Raw genomic sequence first — 18,857 nt, 5'->3', positions numbered from 1 at the left:
TTGTACTTCTGGAGGCAATCTTTACTTATGGACGTCAGTGGAAATTGACAGTCACATAGCTCTCCAGCCTCCTAGGGATTTCCGAGTTGGAGCCCGACGGTTGGCATTTCCAGGAGGGGCTGCTAAGCCTGCAGTTACGTGTCGCCCTCCCGGCCCCCGCACAGCCTGCCTCGCTCCCCGACAACGTGCTGCGGCTCTCCCCGCTCCTTGGGGGCGAGAGCCTCCTCGCCCCGAGCGAGCCCCCGCGCCCGCAAAGGCAGCGGCGGCCACCGGCGAGAGCGGCGGGGCACGCATCCAGGAGCCCCGGCTCGGTTGCAGCAGCGCTCGGGGCTGGGCCGGGTTCGGCGGGCGGAGAAGGGGCGGGGCCTCAGGTGGTGCGTCGCGCGTGGGGCGGGCGGAAGCGGAGCGAGCGGCGCCTGTCAGACGGCTGCGGGCCGGGAGCGCAGGGAGCGGAGGTAGCGCGGGGCCGCTCGGGGCCGCTCGGGGGTTCCGCTGCGGAGCCGCTCCGCCCCACCCCGAGGCGCCTTGTTGGGCGGCGAGTCGGAGCGGCGTGCGGAAGACCTGTGCCTCTGGGTCGGGGAAGGGGCGAGGAAGGTCCTACTGTGGAGTCGGGGCGGCGTGAGGGTGACGGAGGCCTGTCAGTCTGTGTGGGAGGACGGGGCAGCCTGCCGGCTGGGGCAGTGATGAGGAGGTAGCGCCAGACTCGGCCGGCGGTGGCGAAGGGGGGGAGCTGAGTGGCCGCGGCCTGGCTGCTGCTGCCAGGCAGACCCAGGTCTTCACCTCGCTTGAGCGCCTGACTTTGCTCTTTCCGTAAGGCTTGGCCACTGCTTCGGGACAGGTTTATTTTCCCTATGGCTTACACCATGCTTCTGTTAACCTCCCGCCCTCAACCCCGCCGGCACTTGTGCAGCCGTCGGCTTTCCCTCCTTTCCCCCTATTCGCAGCGGGTCGTGCTGTCGGGCTGCGTGGGCGCTGCCTGCAGGTCGGTCTCCTTGCTCTACGAGCTCTGGTTATCGGTGGCAGCTCGGGTCTTTCTGATGCAGGCCTGTCTGGTGGGTCCCTGCGGACAGTGTGTCGTGCTGCCCGCCGTGGCTAAGCGTTCCTTGGGCTGGATAACCGTGTCCCAGGGTTGTGATGCAATGTCCTTCGACGGTGAGGAAGCAGTGAAGGAAACAAGGGTTTCCTGGTTAGCCTCCTCACTTGCAGTGGCCTTCCTGTCGTAAACTATGACTGCAGTGACTCTGCAGGATCGATGTCTGTCTTGTAAGAACTGAACTTCAAAAGAGGCGAATGCTCACAGTGATGTGATGGAACTTAAAGGGAAGGAAAAAAAAACCAACAACTTGTTAAATCCATATTCAAGCAAAGTCAGAATCCTTAATATTGTTAGGTTAAGTGATCTTCTGACAAGTTTGCATAGAAAAAAAAGGGGCAAATGTTAGGAGACTATAAAATAGTCCTGACAGCAAGAGTTGTGGAATAATGCTTCCTTCATAGGATGCTATTTTAACTAAATTTCCAATCTTCCATTATTTTTTTTCCTATAAATGTTATTTATGCTTTATTTCTGTAGCTCATTAATTATTAATAAACTTTCAGTTTCCTAATCTAACTTGGTAGCATCCTGTAAATTCTCTTTTATGAATCAAGTAATGTGAAAGATACTCCCAGATAGAATGGAGTGTACTTTCTGTGTTGGTGCCACACAGCAAAGCAGGGAGAATTTTTGTTCTGCCCTATTACATGATAAGGGTGGTGGTAATGCAGTTTAGATCAGGTTAACAACTGTTTGGGTTTTTTTATCGTTGTTTTGCCCTCTCAATGTGTGAATTGGGAGGTGCTGAGTGGGGCAGTTTTTTCATTGTGAAAGGGGAACGTTGTAGGAATTGCGACTCTTTAACAGTACCTTTGGAATATGAACGTGTTGAACGTAGTATGATTTGTTCTAATGATAATGTAGTGTTTGTTTTGGAGCAGATGTCATGCAATTCTTGTTCCAGTCTCAAGAATATTAAAGAGAGGAGACAATATGAAGATGCTAATAATCTATTATAAGTAGCAACTTCTTGTGGTGCCACACATGGAGCGATGGCAGTTTTGGATCATATTTATTGCTACCTTTGTTCCCGTTTTGACTACTGTATAAAGCCTAAATTATTCTGGCCTCTTTATTTTATGTATTACAATATATAATTGCTTAATAGTTCATTTCAGGTACCTGAGAACTCCAGAGGATTAAGCAATTATGCTGGAGTTCCCTCGGTCTAGTAAATAGGTCTTTTACCTGAAGCTTTTACAGTTGGAAATAAAGCTGCTTCCTATTCTTTTTTAAAAGCTTATGTAGTCCCTGCTTTCAGAGATTTATTTTCTTTCTTTCTTCTTTTTTTTTGTCTTTTAGCTTGGTGGAGGAGACATTGGTATTAGCTTATTGTGTATTGTGATTTTAGCTTGGAAATTGGACATCATTTGACTGCTGAAAGTGAAATATTTTCCCTGGTGTTCATGACCACTTGTACCTTTTCCAAGAGCAATTAAAGACACTAGTTCCTGCATCTTGCCCGAACTGTAAGTAGGATAAGTGCATGCTGTGAGCTTGAAGTGTCAGCAATGTAGTCAGCATATCTGAAGACTAGTAAGTGTCAAAAATAGCCATGAAATTGTTTCTAGTAGCTGTCAAAAAATGGTGGAGCTCAGTCATTCAACTGAATTGTGTTTTATGCTGGTACAAGTTTATTGCTAAAAGGTACTGTATGTGGCATTTGATTTTTGACGTCCTCTTTCACCTGTGATTGAAAATTGTACTGCAAGGTGGCTGGGTTGCCTCAGCTGAGCATTATGAATAGTGTCCTAGACTTCATGATTGTCAATTTATTGTTGTAAAGTAAGGCATATACTAGAGGCCTAGACAAGAGGACTTAAAACATACTCCACTGAAACTGGTCTCTTTAGGAATAATGAAGAAATAAGAGGCTATCATGATATAAATAATCCAGTTAAATTTCTTGGTACCTTCCACTTAATTTTAACAAAATACTCAACAGTGCACACCACTGTGGTGCTGTGGTTAACTACTGTCTGTCATAACCCCTTGCTATGCTAAAATAAACCAATGAGTCAACCTAGAAATAATAAAAGATGTAGCAGAAAAGACTTTAACATTGCCTTCAGTGTTACGTTACAAAAATCTTAACTAGATCAGCCTCTTGGCATGGAGTGTGAATCTGTCCTGTAGTTTTGGCCACCAAAACTTACTTTTGGTGGACAGCTTACACACATCCATACTCGGTTTGACTTCTTCAGGCTTCATGAAATAAAACCTGCAAGGCAAATTCTTTCTCTCTCCCAGCTGTTGCAAGCCTCTTCCTTTGATACTGTTCTGCCGGAATAGTGTTTTCAGGGATGCTCCGTGTGTGTGTGTATGACCAGTTCTGCAGTGGCAATCTCTCCACCAGTGCAGCCAGAACTTTGTTAGTTGACTACCCTCCCATTTTAGTTCTCTTTAAAATGTTAAAGTAAAAATCCTTCTTTTCTCAGTATTTTACATGCATGATCTTGCAGGTATGGCTCTGTGTAAAACTAGCTAAAATTAGCTAAACGTAATCATCTTAGAAGGAAGTTTTGGAGTTGCAGGGGCTTTGGTGCAAACAGCTGTAAAATTTTCACAAGGGAGCAGAATTACTAGTTAGGACTTTGCTGGGCAGTACTTAACATAGCCTGGAGTTCAGCTGCAATGAAAAAAATTGTGTTACTCTTATCAGAAAATAACCTAAGAAGGTATCTTGTGTTCTGTCATGACTGCGGTTCTTATGAGCAAGGGTGCTACTGTGACCTGAATGGCAGCAATGAAGCAAAAAGATAAAAATAAAGTGTCCCAGATGGATGAAGCTTTTTTTTCCCCCTCCTTTTTTCCCCTTTTTGTTTTTTTTTTTTACCCCCAGGAAGCTGATACAGAGATACAGAAATGTTTTGAGGCCCAGATGGAGCCAGTGGGAGGAGGGGAAGTTAAGCAAGAATGATATACTGTCCCTATTGATATCTGCTTGCCTAAATTTTCTTCAAAACCCTTGCCAAGTCATTTCCCCTCACAAAATCCTGAATCTTGGCTGGCTGCCCACATGCAGGGAACAAAGAAATTTTGTTTTTAAATAGTTGATTTATTTTAAAAGCACCCATTGATGGTAGTAGGCAAAATAAAGGGAGGAGGAGAAGGGTGCTGAAAAAAATCCAGGCTACTTTAAGGCACCAAAGAAGTACTCTGTAGGTATAATTCAAAATAAAAATAATTGTTTGTATGAAGTGTAAAATAAAAACCAATGCAAATAGGACTACATACATTTGAAATAGAAAACAAGTCACAGGTATTTCTTAAGTATTTAAATGCAAAAGGTAATACAGTGTTTGGACACTGGCATGATATCATACCAGAGCCACTGTAAACTTCATGCGTGGGATTTCAAGGCTAAAGCTATATGCTTTTGCTTTCAACTCGAAGTCCAAGGTTGTGTCCTGTCTGCAGGAGGCAAAACTCTTCTTGGTTTAAGATATGTTTGAAGCAGCTGCAACAGCTTATCAGCAGTGACAATACTTGTCTGCTCGGTACGGTGTGACTTTCGTTGGCCCAGATATCCTCATCCTTTGGCGGCACTGAGAGGCAGGGACTGTCAGGATCAGACAAGGCGATTTTCTTTTGTCTTTGTTGCAGCACTGTAGAAGAAGAGAGACCCATTTTTGCTATTCTCTTAAATTTATTGTGTTTCTATGATTTCACAGGGAATTTCCATCAAAGGTATTCCCTGAAAGGCAGATAACAATAAGGCAAAGGGATAATTTTTTTTCTAGCATTTCTTGGCAACTGCAAACCTAGAGTACGCAGAAGCAGTGAATGAAGGAACATATGCTGTGAGAGAAGGTATAAAGATAGATGCCCTGGAAAAGACAACAAGCGCTAGGCAGACTCTTCTGGCATTCCAAAAGTGGTACAAAACTGCTAAAACCTGTAGTCCAGCAGCTGTCATGCTGATAGGGTAGTCATATTTTTTTTTTTTTTCCTCCCATAAATATGCCTTCTTACCTACTCTTGAGAAGGCAGTGTGTTGTTTACTTGAGCCTAGCAAGTATTAATATAAATTCTCTGTTTTGTTGACTGATCTGTGATGAGGTCCTGAAAGACCCTCAAGTCTCATGCACAGGTAGAACATTTTTTGGCTCGGTCGAGTCAAGTATTGCAGAGATTTTGTGACTAGGCCATCCTTCTCTCTGCTGGTGATGTTATTCTGCTGACCATACTTTACAGCAGCCTAATACTAAACACTGAGAGTAGATCTCATAGAACTGTCAGGGTTGGAAGGGATCTCAAAGATCATCCAGTTCCAATCCCCCTGCCATGGGCAGGGATGCCTTACAGTAGATCAGGTTGCTCGGAGCCCCATCCAGCCTGCCCTTAAAAACCTTCAGGGATGGGGCTCGTCAAAAGAGCTCAGATGTGATTCCACTTTTCTGGGGTCACACACTGCTGTTAATGATTTGCTTCTGAGTAGAATATTCTGCTCATTTGTGGTGCTGTGCAGCTGTTTGAGTAAATCTGATTAGCAAACCTGGGAACCAAAGTGCAGTGTTGGTCTGCCAAGGTCACCAGTGCAGATGTGCCAGGTCAGGAAAATGACTCTATTGTCATTGTTGCAAGAAATATGATCCTTGTGGTCCGTTCCAACCCTGACTGATACTATGATACTACTAAATCTTCTGCTTTTAGCAATATGAGGAATGTGATTCTTTCTTGAGCACCAGTTTCAAGTATGAATGATTTGGGTAAAATTATTTGTTAAAGGGGATTTATGTTATGTGTAGGAACAGAGAACTGAAGTTGCAGTGTATTGCCAGGAATCGTGGTCCTGTGTAACAGGATATACTTAAACATCTTTGTGCACCTGTTTGTCAGCTGCACCTCATGCAGATTTTTCTCCTACTGCTAAACCAACAGACATGTAAGACTGTAAATTACCAGAATGCAGACATACTTTTTGATGTTTCAGAAAGTCTCAGCACATAGCTCTTGGGCTTCTAGGTGCTTATTTCATTGCCTCTGTCTTTAAAGATTAATTGGTCATTGAATACATTCTGTGCTTTTTTTGTGTGCCCATGAAACATTCTTTAGACTTCCAATTTTTGTTGCTGCTCAGAAGCTGTGCTGAAAGGTTTTCACATGCCATAAAACTAGCTTGCCTGCTCTCAGAGTGGTCAGTGTGGTCTGTCAGCTGAGTAACCGTGATGCCCAAAGACTCCTCTTGGAAAATCCCTAACTGAAAGATGTTGGAGGTCACCGAGGTGAGGAGCACATGCTAAATAGAAGCAAAAAAAATGAAACTAATAGGATATATTTCCTAGTATTCTGCAATGCCATGTGATTTTTGTCTTTATGGAAACTGTATTGGCTTTTGCAGTGAGGAATCATAATACTTGTTACAGCACAGCTTATTTGTTTACTAATACAGAAACCTCACTGTACTCAGATATTTGCTGACATGAATTTTACTGAAATTTCACATCAAGTCATAATTTTAGTATGTTAATTTTAAATCCTTAATTATTTTATGAGTTGTTACACTCCCACTGAAATTGTAAGAAATTATAATCTTGTACTGCACAATTATTTTATAGTAATTATTAACATCAGCTTTTATTTCTACTGTTCTAATTTCTGTCAACTCTTTCTTCTGTTACAATATTTCCCCCCACCCCTCCCTTCCTCTGTCTCCCCTGGCTATATCTCGCATTTTTATCTTTATTTTTCAGATCTCTGTCTTGATAAATCACCTATTGTGTTTATATAGTTAATGAGTTGCAAATCCAGACTTACTTTTGAATTCACTTTGTCACGTTGTTGGTGGTCATAATTTGACAGTAACAGATAAGTATTATGGTAGAAAGTAATAGATTGAGTAAAGTTCCCATTTATTAAGGCCATTTCCTTATATATTAGTTCATTAGAGACCTATATAGGGCCTCCAGGGTATCACTGAGGAGTTACTGTCTCAGTATTTGGCATTCTATCTTTCAGAATATATAACCAAAGAGGTGGCTTTATTGGACTGTACATTAGCAATGCTATTTTCAGTATATTGTTCTTGGCTTTATCCTTATCTTTTTGATCCTGGAATGGAATGAGATTCTTAAGCTTGGGTTTATTCTTCACCTCTTGTGGCTCTTTTGTTTTTCTTTTGCTAAAGTGTCTTAGCAATAACTACCAAAACCACCTGGCGGGCCTGCTGCTTTCTTTTTCTCTTCTAAATAATCACCTTTCCCTGTCCTGTAAATTTTTCAAAACTAGAAGGTACACAGCACTTCTGCAGCAGTTAAAACTTGCTACGCTGGTAACCACATCAGTGTGCTAGGAAGGCTTAGGATCTCTTGGACAAACTATGATGACAAATACGTACCGATCTCCATGAGCTAACTGACTAGCAGAATTGACAGTGCTGTAAGGTGTATTGTAACCTTTTAAGGATTTGGGTATGCCTTGTTTTCATGAGACCCTGGGATTATTTCACAGGGTGTGAGGCATTTGTTTGCTTTACAGACGGTTGATTTTGTTTTGTGTTGTATGTGACTAGAATCTCTGGTTTTGCTGAGAATAAGTAAAGCAGAATCTGAGGAAGACTTTGCAATAAAATTCAAGTATGTCTTGTAAGTATAGACTGGTTTCCATGGAGAAAGGTCAGTGTTCAAACCAAAGCCTGATGCTCCTGTTTAAAGTAGTATGAGATATAGTATAACTTCTCTTTATTACAGAAAATATATTGGATTTTCTGCTTCTTTGGCCCTTGTTCCTTTCGTTTTGTGTGCTCAATAATACAATTTATATATGACTGATACACAGCTTGGAGGATAGAGACATGACTTTATTTTGGAGAGGATGAGTGCCTTAGTTCATAGCTTTCATTACCAGATGCATGTCAGTGTTTGTTGTAGTATCACTGGGCAATGTTAAGTTTATATTGGCAGGCTTTGACAATACACTTCTTACACAACCAGCAGTGGCAACAGTGAAGAAAATTAAACTTGCTGTGTCTGTGAAAGGCAAACCTCATCTTGGATCCCCTATTCAGGAATTCATTGCAATTCCAAATTCTAAAATTGCCCCTGATTTGGTCTTGTCACTTTCAGAATAATTTAGATATTCGTGTTAAGAACTTTGATTAAACTTCAATTTTAATTAGTTACTTCAGGCTCCCTATTGAAAGGATTATCTGAAAGATTGTCACCTCTTCACTGATTATTGGATCAACATTTTGCCTGCACAGTCAGGTCAGGGGTTTTGTTCAATTTGAGGGATGGTGGGTGGTGGTATTTAGGTTTTTGAGGTGGAGGTGTGTTTTGTTTCATTTTTTATTTTTCCATTCCCTCCTCAGATTTTCAAATTCTTTCCTGACTGTACTTCATTTGCATGGTTGTCTGTCTTTGGTCTCAAGTTAAGGATGGTAGGAATTCCAGCAAGGCTTAGCTCCAATGTGTCCTTTTTTTCCTGTTGCTCTCTGCAATGCTTTGACCACCTTTGCCATTAAAGCCCTTCAGCTGTCATTGGGAGAGTGGTAGGCTTGGCTTTCTACCCAGGCTAAGTCTATGAAGAAGGGAGTGTGTCACAGGTCACTACAAGTGCATGATTCAGGAAGAAAGGGTGTCCCTGCCCATGGCTGGGGGGATGGAACTAGATGATCCTTGTGGTCCCTTCCAACCCTGGCTGATACTATGATACCAAATCTCCAGAACTTTGAAATTGCACTGGAATTCATTAAGGGGGAATGGCCTCTAAAAATGCATAGGAAAAGAGACAAGTACAAACAGTTCCCTTCACGCAGGTTTACCTTATTCCCAGTTCCTTTGCCCACTGTCAGTATTTGGGTGTTAGGCCATTTGCCCAGCAGGTTAAGTCCCTAATTTCCGTTAGTTTCAGTAGTCAGCAGGTGCACTGGGAATCAAATACATGTGGCAGAGACCCATTCTGTAATTCCTACTGCTCCTTGGTGAGAGTTTATTCAATCTGTTCCTCTTGGCTAGGACTCATATCCTGGCTTGTGGTCTTATTTACAGTGCGATAGCAGAGTTATTTCTACTCCAAAGCTCTGTAGTAGTATTGTCTAAATGCTTCAGGATGAGATGGCTAGATATCTGTGGAGAGCTGAACTTAACTCAATTTCTGCAGGAGCTATCTATCATTTTCAGGCAATTAAAAAAAAAAAAGTACATGTAAAAGGCTGGCTTTTGAGAATGGAGGTTGAGACTTGTGGTGTTTCCTTAAGAGATACTGTTTGGTATTTTGAACCATCATGTGAATACCTTACTCCTGGACCTCATATGTTAATGTTTTCCATCATATTTGATACCATTCAGGGATTGTTTAGATGCTTACCGATACAAGTACACTTCATGCTTTAAAGTCTGAGTGTAGAGCCTTAGGTTTGGCAGAGAGCTGGGGAAAAGACATTTTGGTGAGTTCATGTTTAGGGTGGATCTGTTTTAGGAAATCTAACCATACAAGGATGATCAGAGGGCTGGAGCACCTCTCCTATGAGGACAGACTGAAGGAGTTGGGGCTGTTCAGTCTGCAGAAGAGAAGGCTCCCAGGTGACCTAATTGTGGCCTTCCAGTATCTGAAGGGGGCCTACAGGAAGGCTGGGGAAGGACTTCTCAGGAGCTCAGGTAGTGATAGGACTAGGGGGAATGGAATGAAGCTGGAGGTGGGGAGATTCAGGCTGGATGTGAGGAGGAAGTTCTTCCCCATGAGAGTGGTGAAGCCCTGGAATGGGTTGTCCAGGGAGGTGGTCGAGGCCCCGTCCCTGGAGGTGTTTAAGACCAGGCTGGATGAGGCTCTGGCCAGCCTGATCTAGTGTGGGGTGTCCCTGCCCATGGCAGGGGGATTGGAACTAGATGATCCTTGTGGTCCCTTCCAACCCTGACTGATACTATGATACAATTCCGGTATTTGTGTGAATACTGTAGAATTGAAGTTTTTCTTCTTGTTTTCCTCTTATGTCCTTAAGACAAATTTATATTTTAAAAGTTTTTTTTTTTTTGGGGGGGGGGGATATAAGCACATTCTTTGAAGAAAGTACATCCTACTAAATTTACAGTGGGATTTCAAATTATTGCATGCTGTCTTTCTCTGCACGTGCACACTGGCATCCCACAGTTAAGATGAAGTAATCTATTCCTCAGTTAGTGACTTGTGATTGCTACTTGCATTAACACATCCAACAGTAGAAGGAAGTTTTTAATGTGCAGACAGTTACTACAGAACATTTTACACACAACAACTTGTTACTCAACTGGAATTTTGGCACCTAAGTCCTAATACTGAGCGTGCCTTGGGCTGATCGTTTTCAGAATAATTTAGATGTGTACGTTGATTTAAGAGCACACTGAAAACTTGCCACTTTATTCAGTCACATTGCCCTGCCTGCTGAGAGGGCTACCTGAAGAGTGAAGGTGAAGGGTAAGCAACATGCACAACTCAGAACGCTGCTGACAGTTACACTTGTGTTTGCAGCAGACCCTGGCGTGTTGGCAAAAGGCCAGCTGAACCTAGTCAGTAGAGAGATGAGAGCGGAGGTGGAGTTAAATTTAGATGAGTGCTTAGCAGCGTAAGAAATTTGTTCTCAACATTCTCATTGAAACAGAGAACTAAGTACTGCTATAGCAAGTCTGGTGTGGAGCTCTATTAAATGTGTAGCTTCAGTCTGAAAAGCGCTAATGACAGGTAAGCTGTGGGGAAGAATAGGGAATAACAAGGAAAACATAACTGTTACGTGAAATGAGCAGCATTATCCAGGCTATGTTAAACAATACAAACTCCCTTTAAAAAAAAATAAATGAATAATTGGAGATGTTTTAGAGATGGCTGAAAAATGAGAACTATATTACACAAGTAAAGAGATTGAAAAGATTGGATTTGCATGAGGGAGGGAAAATGAATAAGAGAACGGTATGTATTCATATACATATATGGTGAATCTGGAACATCTGCTGTCACTGTCTTGTAATACAAGACAAGGGACATGTTTCAGTGAGATTCTTACCATTATTTTTAAGTATTTTGAAATCAGTTATTGGGCATTGAAATGTATGGATGTATGTATAATTAGAGTAGAACTGGGTTCTGTGTTCTTCCCTGACAATTGCTACAACGTATTTCTGCATTAAAAGCCTATGGTTTGACGCCCTCCTTCAGCCACTCAATGTGAAAACGAAAGTCTCTTTGGTCCTGTACTTTGTTTAATTTAATGTTAATACTTTTTTATTTATTTCCCCCCAGTACAGAGCTCCCTGAAGATGTTAAGCTTATATTTCTTCAAAATGTCTGGACATTTGTTGTTTAACTGCTGAAGCTTTCCTACCATCTGTTTTTCTCCTGACGCCTTAATCTATTGAGAGATCGGAATTGGCTGCTATGGTAAGACTTTATTTTGAAGTGGTAGCAAAAGGCTGCCACTGGGTGCAATGTGCTGGTGCATTTTGATTTGATTTCTTTAGGTACTAGCAAGGGAAAAAGAAAATCTTAGTGCTATACAAAATCAGAAAATGATGGTGCCCAGCTTTGAACTAATCAAAGAAGGAATTTAGTTTTGCATTTTAGCTACTTACACTTGCCCTGTGCTTCTAAGTGAGCAGTAAGAATCAAGTAAATAATTTCACAGTATTTTTTCTTGTGTGTAGATCTAAGTTTATGACTAGTCAAAATGTTCTGTGTGTTTTACAAGTCTCTTCTAGATACTTCCAACCTTAGTGATACTGTGATACTTAGTTTTGTTTGAAATATTGTTGGGTTTACTGTCAGTTCAAATTATAAAATACTGAAGGCAATGCATAGAGGCATAGAAGTTTTGATTTTTGGAGAAGAAAAAATGGGTAAAAATAAGAGGAATGAGAAAGGTGACTGCACCTCTTAGTAGGTGCCACAACAACCCCATGCAGTGCTACAGGCTGGGGTCAGAGTGGCTGGAGAGCAGCCAGGCAGAGAGGGACCTGGGGGTACTGGTTGATGGCAGGCTGAACATGAGCCTGCAGTGTGCCCAGGCAGCCAAGAGGGCCAATGGCAACCTGGCCTGCATCAGGAACAGTGTGGCCAGCAGGAGCAGGGAGGTCATTCTGCCCCTGTATACTGCACTGGTTAGGCCACACCTCGACTCCTGTGTCCAGTTCTGGGCCCTTCAACTAGTTTAGGAAGGAGGTTGACTTGCTGGAACGAGTCCAGAGAAGAGCAACAAAGTTTTTGAGGGGTTTGGAACACAAGCCCTATGAGGAAAGACTGAGGGAGCTGGGGTTGCTCAGCCTGGAGAAGAGGAGACTCAGGGGTGACCTTATCACTCTCTACAACTACCTGAAGGGAGGTTGTAGACAGGCGGATGATGGTCTCTTCTCCCAGGCACCCAGTACCAGAACAAGAGGACACAGTCTCAGGCTGCGCCAGGGGAGGTTCAGGTTGGATATTAGGAAGAAGTTCTATACAGAGAGAGTGATGGCCCATTGGAATGGGCTGCCTGGGGAGGTGGTGGAGTTGCTGTCATTGGAGGTGTTCAGGAGGAGACTTGATGGGGTGCTTGGTGCCATGGGTTAGCTGTTTGGGTGGGTTGAATTGGTTGATGGGTTGGACATGATGATCTTGAAGGTCTCTTCCAACCTGGTTTGGTTTATTCTAAATAAAGGTGCAGCCTCTAGCCCTTTTGGCTAGATGATGCAAACTGATTTTTGTTAGATTATACAAACTAGTCTTTGTCCTTGATCTCAGCTGTGACAGTGAATAACCAACTGCTGTTTTACACATTTCAGTCATCAAGACCAACCGAAACATGAGAAGATGAATTCAAGATGATCCAGCCAGAAGATTTTTTCACTTCCTAGAAATCTTGTTTTGGTTTAACGTGTGATATCAATTGACCAAGCCAAGTTCAATTACTTATCCTGAAATTAAGACACGCCTGTGGCCTTCATCAGAAATGTTTCTCACGTTTTCAAGAAAAAATATGTCCCAGAAACTGAGTATGTTTTTACTAGTTTTTGGAATCATATGGGGGTTGATGTTGCTACGCTACACTTTCCAGTACCCAAGACGCCAAAGCAGTGCCGAGTTGCGTGGACAGATACTAGATCTAAGTAAAAGATATGTCAAAGCACTGGCAGAAGAAAATAAAAATTTAATGAATGGTGGTGGTGGAACCTCTATGACAGGATATGGTAAGAGGCAAAAAAAAAATGCAGCAGTTATTCATGAATTTTATTTTTTGCTGGAAAACTGTAAAGTTATACTTCCTCGTTTTAAAGTAATACATACTGCGATTGCCCATTGGAATGGGCTGCCCGGGGAGGTGGTGGAGTCACCATCATTGGAGGTGTTCAGGAGGAGACTTGAAGGGGTACTTGGTGCCATGGGTTAGTTGTTTTAGGTGGGTTGGATTGGTTGATGGGTTGGACGCGATGATCTTGAAGATCTCTTCCAACCTGGTTTATTCTATGTATTAAGAGAAAAACCTCTCTGTATTAAATGATTTTAGTTTAATCACTGTCATTGAATATTAAGATATGGTACAAAATCTGCAAGGCAATTATGAATTCAGCAGTATCTCCCCTTGCATAGAAGTAGTCATTAGAGATAAGATTCTTTGTCTCAGAGCTTTGTTGCTTGCTGCATCGTATCCCTCTCAATGTGATCTACCTGTTAACTTGATGAATTTGTTTCCAGTATTCACTGGATTATATTTCTTAGAACCTGTGCCTGCCTGAAGTACAGAAAAGGTAGTTTTGAGACTGTAGTTTTGAGATCTTTTAGCAAAGCTATAAAAAGGTCTGGAGGATTTTAACGCTTTGGTCCTTTGTAGCCTCTCTTGAGGGAAGGCTGCCAATGATCTCTAGTTAATCCCTGAGGAAGCTGCTTGTGTTCTGTCATAAAGGAAAAAATACATCTCTGAAAAGAATGGTAGTCTAAAAATATATAATTTTTTTATTCAAAGATGGCATTACTAAAGAATTTTAGAGGGAGGGACTGAGCTGAGATGTTGTTTTATCATTTACTGCAAGTGTTTATTTGGTTTACTCTCTTTTTTCACTTTCATGCCTGTTTTTTCTCCCCATTTTTTCTTGTTAGTTAAGAACTGGTTGGGGTAGGGGGAAGGGAGAGAGAGTCTCTGTATGTCTGTGTGTCTTGAGGGGGATCTTTACACCTTGTCAAACCTGGTAGGTTTGTTCATTTTTCCCAAATCTGAGAGAGAAGATGTTGATATTGACATTGACAACAGCATAATTAGCTTTTGCTGAATGGTCTGTCACTGGTTTTATATTCCAGAATAGAAGATGTTTAATTTTCCTACTTCATTAGCTTGTGTAAGAAGTGTGTGGTGGTTTTAGGGTGTGCCTTTAAAATTTAGTTACAGATTTTGAGCAGCAAAGTAGAAAAATACAATCAAATCACTATTGGGTGTAAGAAGGAAAACAAAAGATTATTGTAAACAAATTCATTGGGTAAATATCTAGAATAAGAGGAGCTGTACCGTAACAATTCTTCCCTTTTTTTTCCTCTCCTATCTTCTGATCTCGGCTGTTTTTGCTTTGCTCAAGAGAAATAATCTGTGTGCTTTGGCTGGCCTTGGCTAAGTCTAACTCCCCTGCTCTTTTCTCTTGTCCCTTTCATACAGGGGAGTAAGGGGAAGGCAGGGAGGGAAAAGCTTGTAGCTTCTCCTAGTCCTTGGCCAGGGAGGTCCTTGTGCTGTTTATTAATTGTAAATATCTGTGTAATATTGTAAGTCCTGTATATTTTGTACATATTCATTGCATTCCTTTGTAGAGTGTAGATTTTGCTTGTAAATACAGCTTCATTTACTTCTGACTGGTCTGGCAAATTTAATGTTGGGGGGAAACTTCAACCCACCACAAAGTGCTATAAGACTTTCTTACAGCACTTTTTCTATGGGATAAACCTGTTATTTAGAGGAAAGCTATTAAGAATTACCTTTTTTTCCCCCAAAATGTTGAAATGTATTTAAATATATTCTGTTGCTGTCTAAGGCTAAAAGGTGTCATAACTGAGTATTCTATTTGCCATGGTTTAGTTGTTTAGGTGGGTTGGATTGGTTGATGGGTTGGACGCGATGATCTTGAAGGTCTCTTCCAACCTGGTCTGGTCTATTCTATTCTAGTGCTGTTATCTGGATGAAATTTGAAATACTGCCTTTGAATAGTCACTAGTCTAATGCTCCAACTAGTTACTTTGTTCTTACACTCAAATATTTAATGTGCTTCCTTCACAACTCCCTGTTTTGGAGGTATCTTCCTTGCCTAAAATAACAAATGAATAGTGTTAGTCAGCAGCTCTTTAATTCTGTACTTGTATACTAATCTGCAGTCTTTCCCCAAAAGTATAGTGGAAGGACAGGAGGTCTGAAGATGTTCAAATAGCAATTCTTTTCCACACATTGTAAGTAACAGGATCTAATTTGTTTTTCTCCTTTATCTTCAGCTGATCTTAAGAGAACAATTGCTGTTCTTCTGGATGACATTTTACAACGCCTCGGGAAATTGGAAAACAAAGTTGATTACATCGTTGTGACTGGCTCAGCAACAAATACCACTAATGGAACTAGCAATCAGGTGCCAGTAACTACAAATAAACGTGTAAAACCAGCAAGCAACATTAGATAGCAAACAGGACCACTTTGTGTGGCTACATCTATGATAGCTGATACTTAAGATAAGCTTTTCATTTCTGGCTAGGGCAAAGCAGTAGTTGACTCTAAAAGAAGCATAAACTATTCTGTTATGCAATGTGCTGGATCTATGTAGGCCTAACTTATGTGCATAGGTTCTCCAAGCATTTTTTTTCATTGGCTTTGAGCAGTACCTCTGAAGTGATCTTTGTTGTCTTCAAAGATTATTTTGTTACCATGATTTGATGTAGTTATGCCATTGGATAATAACAAGAAATGGAAAGCAATGGAGAACTCATAGGTAGGTTTCTAAATATATTTATTTAAGTATGAATATAACATACCTTTTGGATAGGTGAGCAGTATTGTAGCTTATTCATTTGTTGTGATTGTGTTAAGCTGAGGTAACTGAGGAACTGTTAGAATGTGTGTAGACTTACTTTGTTACTCATTTACTAAAACAATACTAAATTGAAGATAGCATTGCCATTAATATTTTAAAATTGTGACCCAAAGAATGTCTTTATTTGCACTATCTGTCAGAATAGCTAGAGAGAAGTTACTGTATATTTAGGGAACTTAATTAAAATAGGTAGTAACACTGTCCAGGTTTATCTTTACACAGCAGTTAAGGCAGTTGTCAGAAACAACTCACAATCTGTGATACGTTAGATGATGATTTCTTACAGAGATATTTAAGTGTATGTATTTTGTAATTGCAGATAAAATTATTTAAGTGATGGCCAAGTTTTGGATATGTGAATACTGTTTATTTTTATTCATTGCTGTTTCACTTGTTAGTACCTTGCAGCTTGTGATGAGTATAGCACACCGTCTCCCTAAATTGCTTTTGTGATCGGGACGAAAAGCAGTGAAGGGAAACAAGGCATCTCTGCACCTCCCAGAGGTGTATGTGCTAAGGGTGTCTGAGTGCTAAGGTGATGTTTGCCTTACACCTCCGTTAGCCTTACAGCAAGTGAACTGCGGTGTGGATGCACTATATTTCAGATGTTACTGAAGTCATAGCAAAGAGAAAGTGACACTGAGCCTATGTTTTTTAAATGTGCTGAATGTTTGCGTGGGGAGGATATGTTCAGGGACTTCTGCCAAAAGTGTGTGATGAGTGAGTTTTGGGGGGTGGCTGGGGGTGGTCTGATCTATTAACAACACCCCTCCCACCAGTAAAACCAGAGGTGCTGGATGATAGTATCATCCAAAGTTACGTAGTGGGTTTTTTGTTTTCTTCTGTTTCCCTGCTGATGTTCTGGACTGCTGATCCATTTCCAACCTTAGTATCCAGATGAGTTTTTTTTTCCCTGTCACATTGTGTGTAAACCTGTACTCACTTCAATACAGAAAGAGAGAAATAAAATTTTAATTGTACTTGTAAAGGCTCATCTTTCTTAAAACAGGCTGCTGCTTGGTGTCACTGGGTGCTTCTGGACTGGCAAGTGTACCTGGCTGAAGTTTGCTGTTCTGTTTTTAATGAAGTAATTTTGAAAACACAGGAAAATGGCACGTGGTTCTTGTTACCAGTGTGGTGGAACATCGGTATCCTTGGCATCCAGTAACATGCCTAACATACTCCATGTTGTCTGTTTTCTTTAAGTAACTGCTAAATACCAGGCAGCCAGCACCAGAACAAGAGGACACAGTCTCAGGCTGCGCCAGGGGAGGTTTAGGCTGGATGTTAGGAAGAAGTTCTATACAGAGAGAGTGATTGCCCATAGGAATGGGCTGCCTGGGGAGGTGGTGGAGTCACCATCATTGGAGGTGTTCAGGAGGAGACTGGATGGGGTGCTTGGTGCCATGGGTTAGTTGTTTAGGTGGGTTGGATTGGTTGATGGGTTGGACGCGATGATCTTGAAGGTCTCTTCCGGTCTGTTCTGTTCTGGTCTAGTCTGGTCTATTCTATTCCTTAAGACAATCATCATAAACAGGCTGGCCAGGTATACCTAAATTCTAATTAAAAATATTTGTTAATGCAGAGGTTTCCAAACTGCATTATGTCTGTGGTGTGTGCAAGGTGCCCAAGTGCCCTGTGCAGGTATTTCTGGGGGTAATCGCTGCTCTTGTGGCCTTTGCTCATGGGAAGGCAGAAGCAGAGTGAAGTTGGGAACCTCTACAAGAAGTGTATTTAGAAAAAAGACCACATAAAATTTAAGTTCCCAGTTCATTATGTCTCCTTCAAATCCTTTCAGAAAATACTTTCTTAAAATAGTCAAATTAATGGAATGAGCTCAAACTCTAATAAAACTTGCATGTTGGGGTTTCTTTTAAAGGTCACTTAGAGTGTCTACTGAAATCTTTAACAGTTAATCCAAATATATTGTCCTTAGCTGGGACTGTGTCCTTTGTGCTTCACAAGATGATACTATCTGCTGCCTGTGGAGCTTCAATGTATTTGAGAGTTGTAAGGAAGTTATGAATTTATAATTAACAAGGTGCCAAAGATAAATATTAATAAAAGTATCTATAATATCTATTTATCTAATAAGTTTTTATTAGAATAGAATAAACCAGGTTGGAAGAGACCTTCAAGATCATTGTGTCCAACCTACTATCCAATACCACCTAATCGACTAAACCATGCAACCAAGCACCCTATCAAGTCTTCTCCTAAACACCTCCAATGAACTAACCTCCAGCCTAAACCTCCCCTGGCACAGCTTGAGACTGTGTCCTCTTGTTCTGGTGCTGGTTGCCTGGGAGAAGAGACCAACCTCCGCCTGGCTACAACCTCCCTTCAGGTAGTCGTAGAGATGGAATATGGAAAATTGCCAAAACGTGTTAGAGGTTGGATGTACAGTTGGGATATATATTTACAATGGGAATGTACAATATTTAGGCAAATACAACAATTTCAACCACTTTAAGCAAACCAGGAGAAATAACAGAGAGAATCCCCGGGAACAATATGGCACTTGACCGCAGCGGGGGAAGACTCGACAAGAACTGTAAATACAGGAGGCAATGAATTAATTACTCACAAAAGGTTCTACCCCAAATGTTGGGGTGCTGCTACTGTATATTAGCCACTGAGGCTTTTGGGGGTGCTCTCATGTGCCAGGCATGGCTGGTTGCTGGCAGGAATGTCACATGGTCTTGGGGCTGGTCTGGCTCCAGCAGGACGGTGGGTGATACAACACATCTTCTGCAAAGGACTCT

At 41.6% G+C, this 18,857-nt stretch overlaps 1 protein-coding gene across 9 annotated transcripts; it reads left to right on the top strand.

Annotated features, from left to right (window-relative positions):
• Positions 1–381: 381 nt before the first annotated feature.
• CCDC126 (coiled-coil domain containing 126) lies at positions 382–17,072 on the top strand. Of its 9 annotated transcripts, none has more exons than XM_068152431.1 (5): positions 382–455; positions 2,399–2,565; positions 11,309–11,446; positions 12,823–13,227; positions 15,503–17,072. In XM_068152431.1, the coding sequence occupies exons 4-5, from the start codon at positions 12,990–12,992 to the stop codon at positions 15,682–15,684; spliced, it is 420 nt and encodes a 139-aa protein (XP_068008532.1). In that variant the 5' UTR covers positions 382–455; positions 2,399–2,565; positions 11,309–11,446; positions 12,823–12,989; the 3' UTR covers positions 15,685–17,072. The 9 variants fall into 9 exon arrangements, with proteins under 9 accessions (XP_068008532.1, XP_068008535.1, XP_068008533.1 ...); XM_068152432.1 differs by lacking the exon at positions 382–455 and adding an exon at positions 462–691 and having other exon boundaries at positions 11,314–11,446; XM_068152428.1 differs by lacking the exon at positions 382–455 and adding an exon at positions 462–691.
• Positions 17,073–18,857: the final 1,785 nt, after the last annotated feature.

Source organism: Melanerpes formicivorus, unplaced genomic scaffold (assembly GCF_026170545.1).
Source record: "Melanerpes formicivorus ecotype bairdi unplaced genomic scaffold, bMelFor1.0.p_v2 SCAF_23, whole genome shotgun sequence".
Lineage (NCBI taxonomy): Eukaryota > Metazoa > Chordata > Aves > Piciformes > Picidae > Melanerpes > Melanerpes formicivorus.
This window is presented reverse-complemented; position numbering and strand designations above follow the sequence as displayed.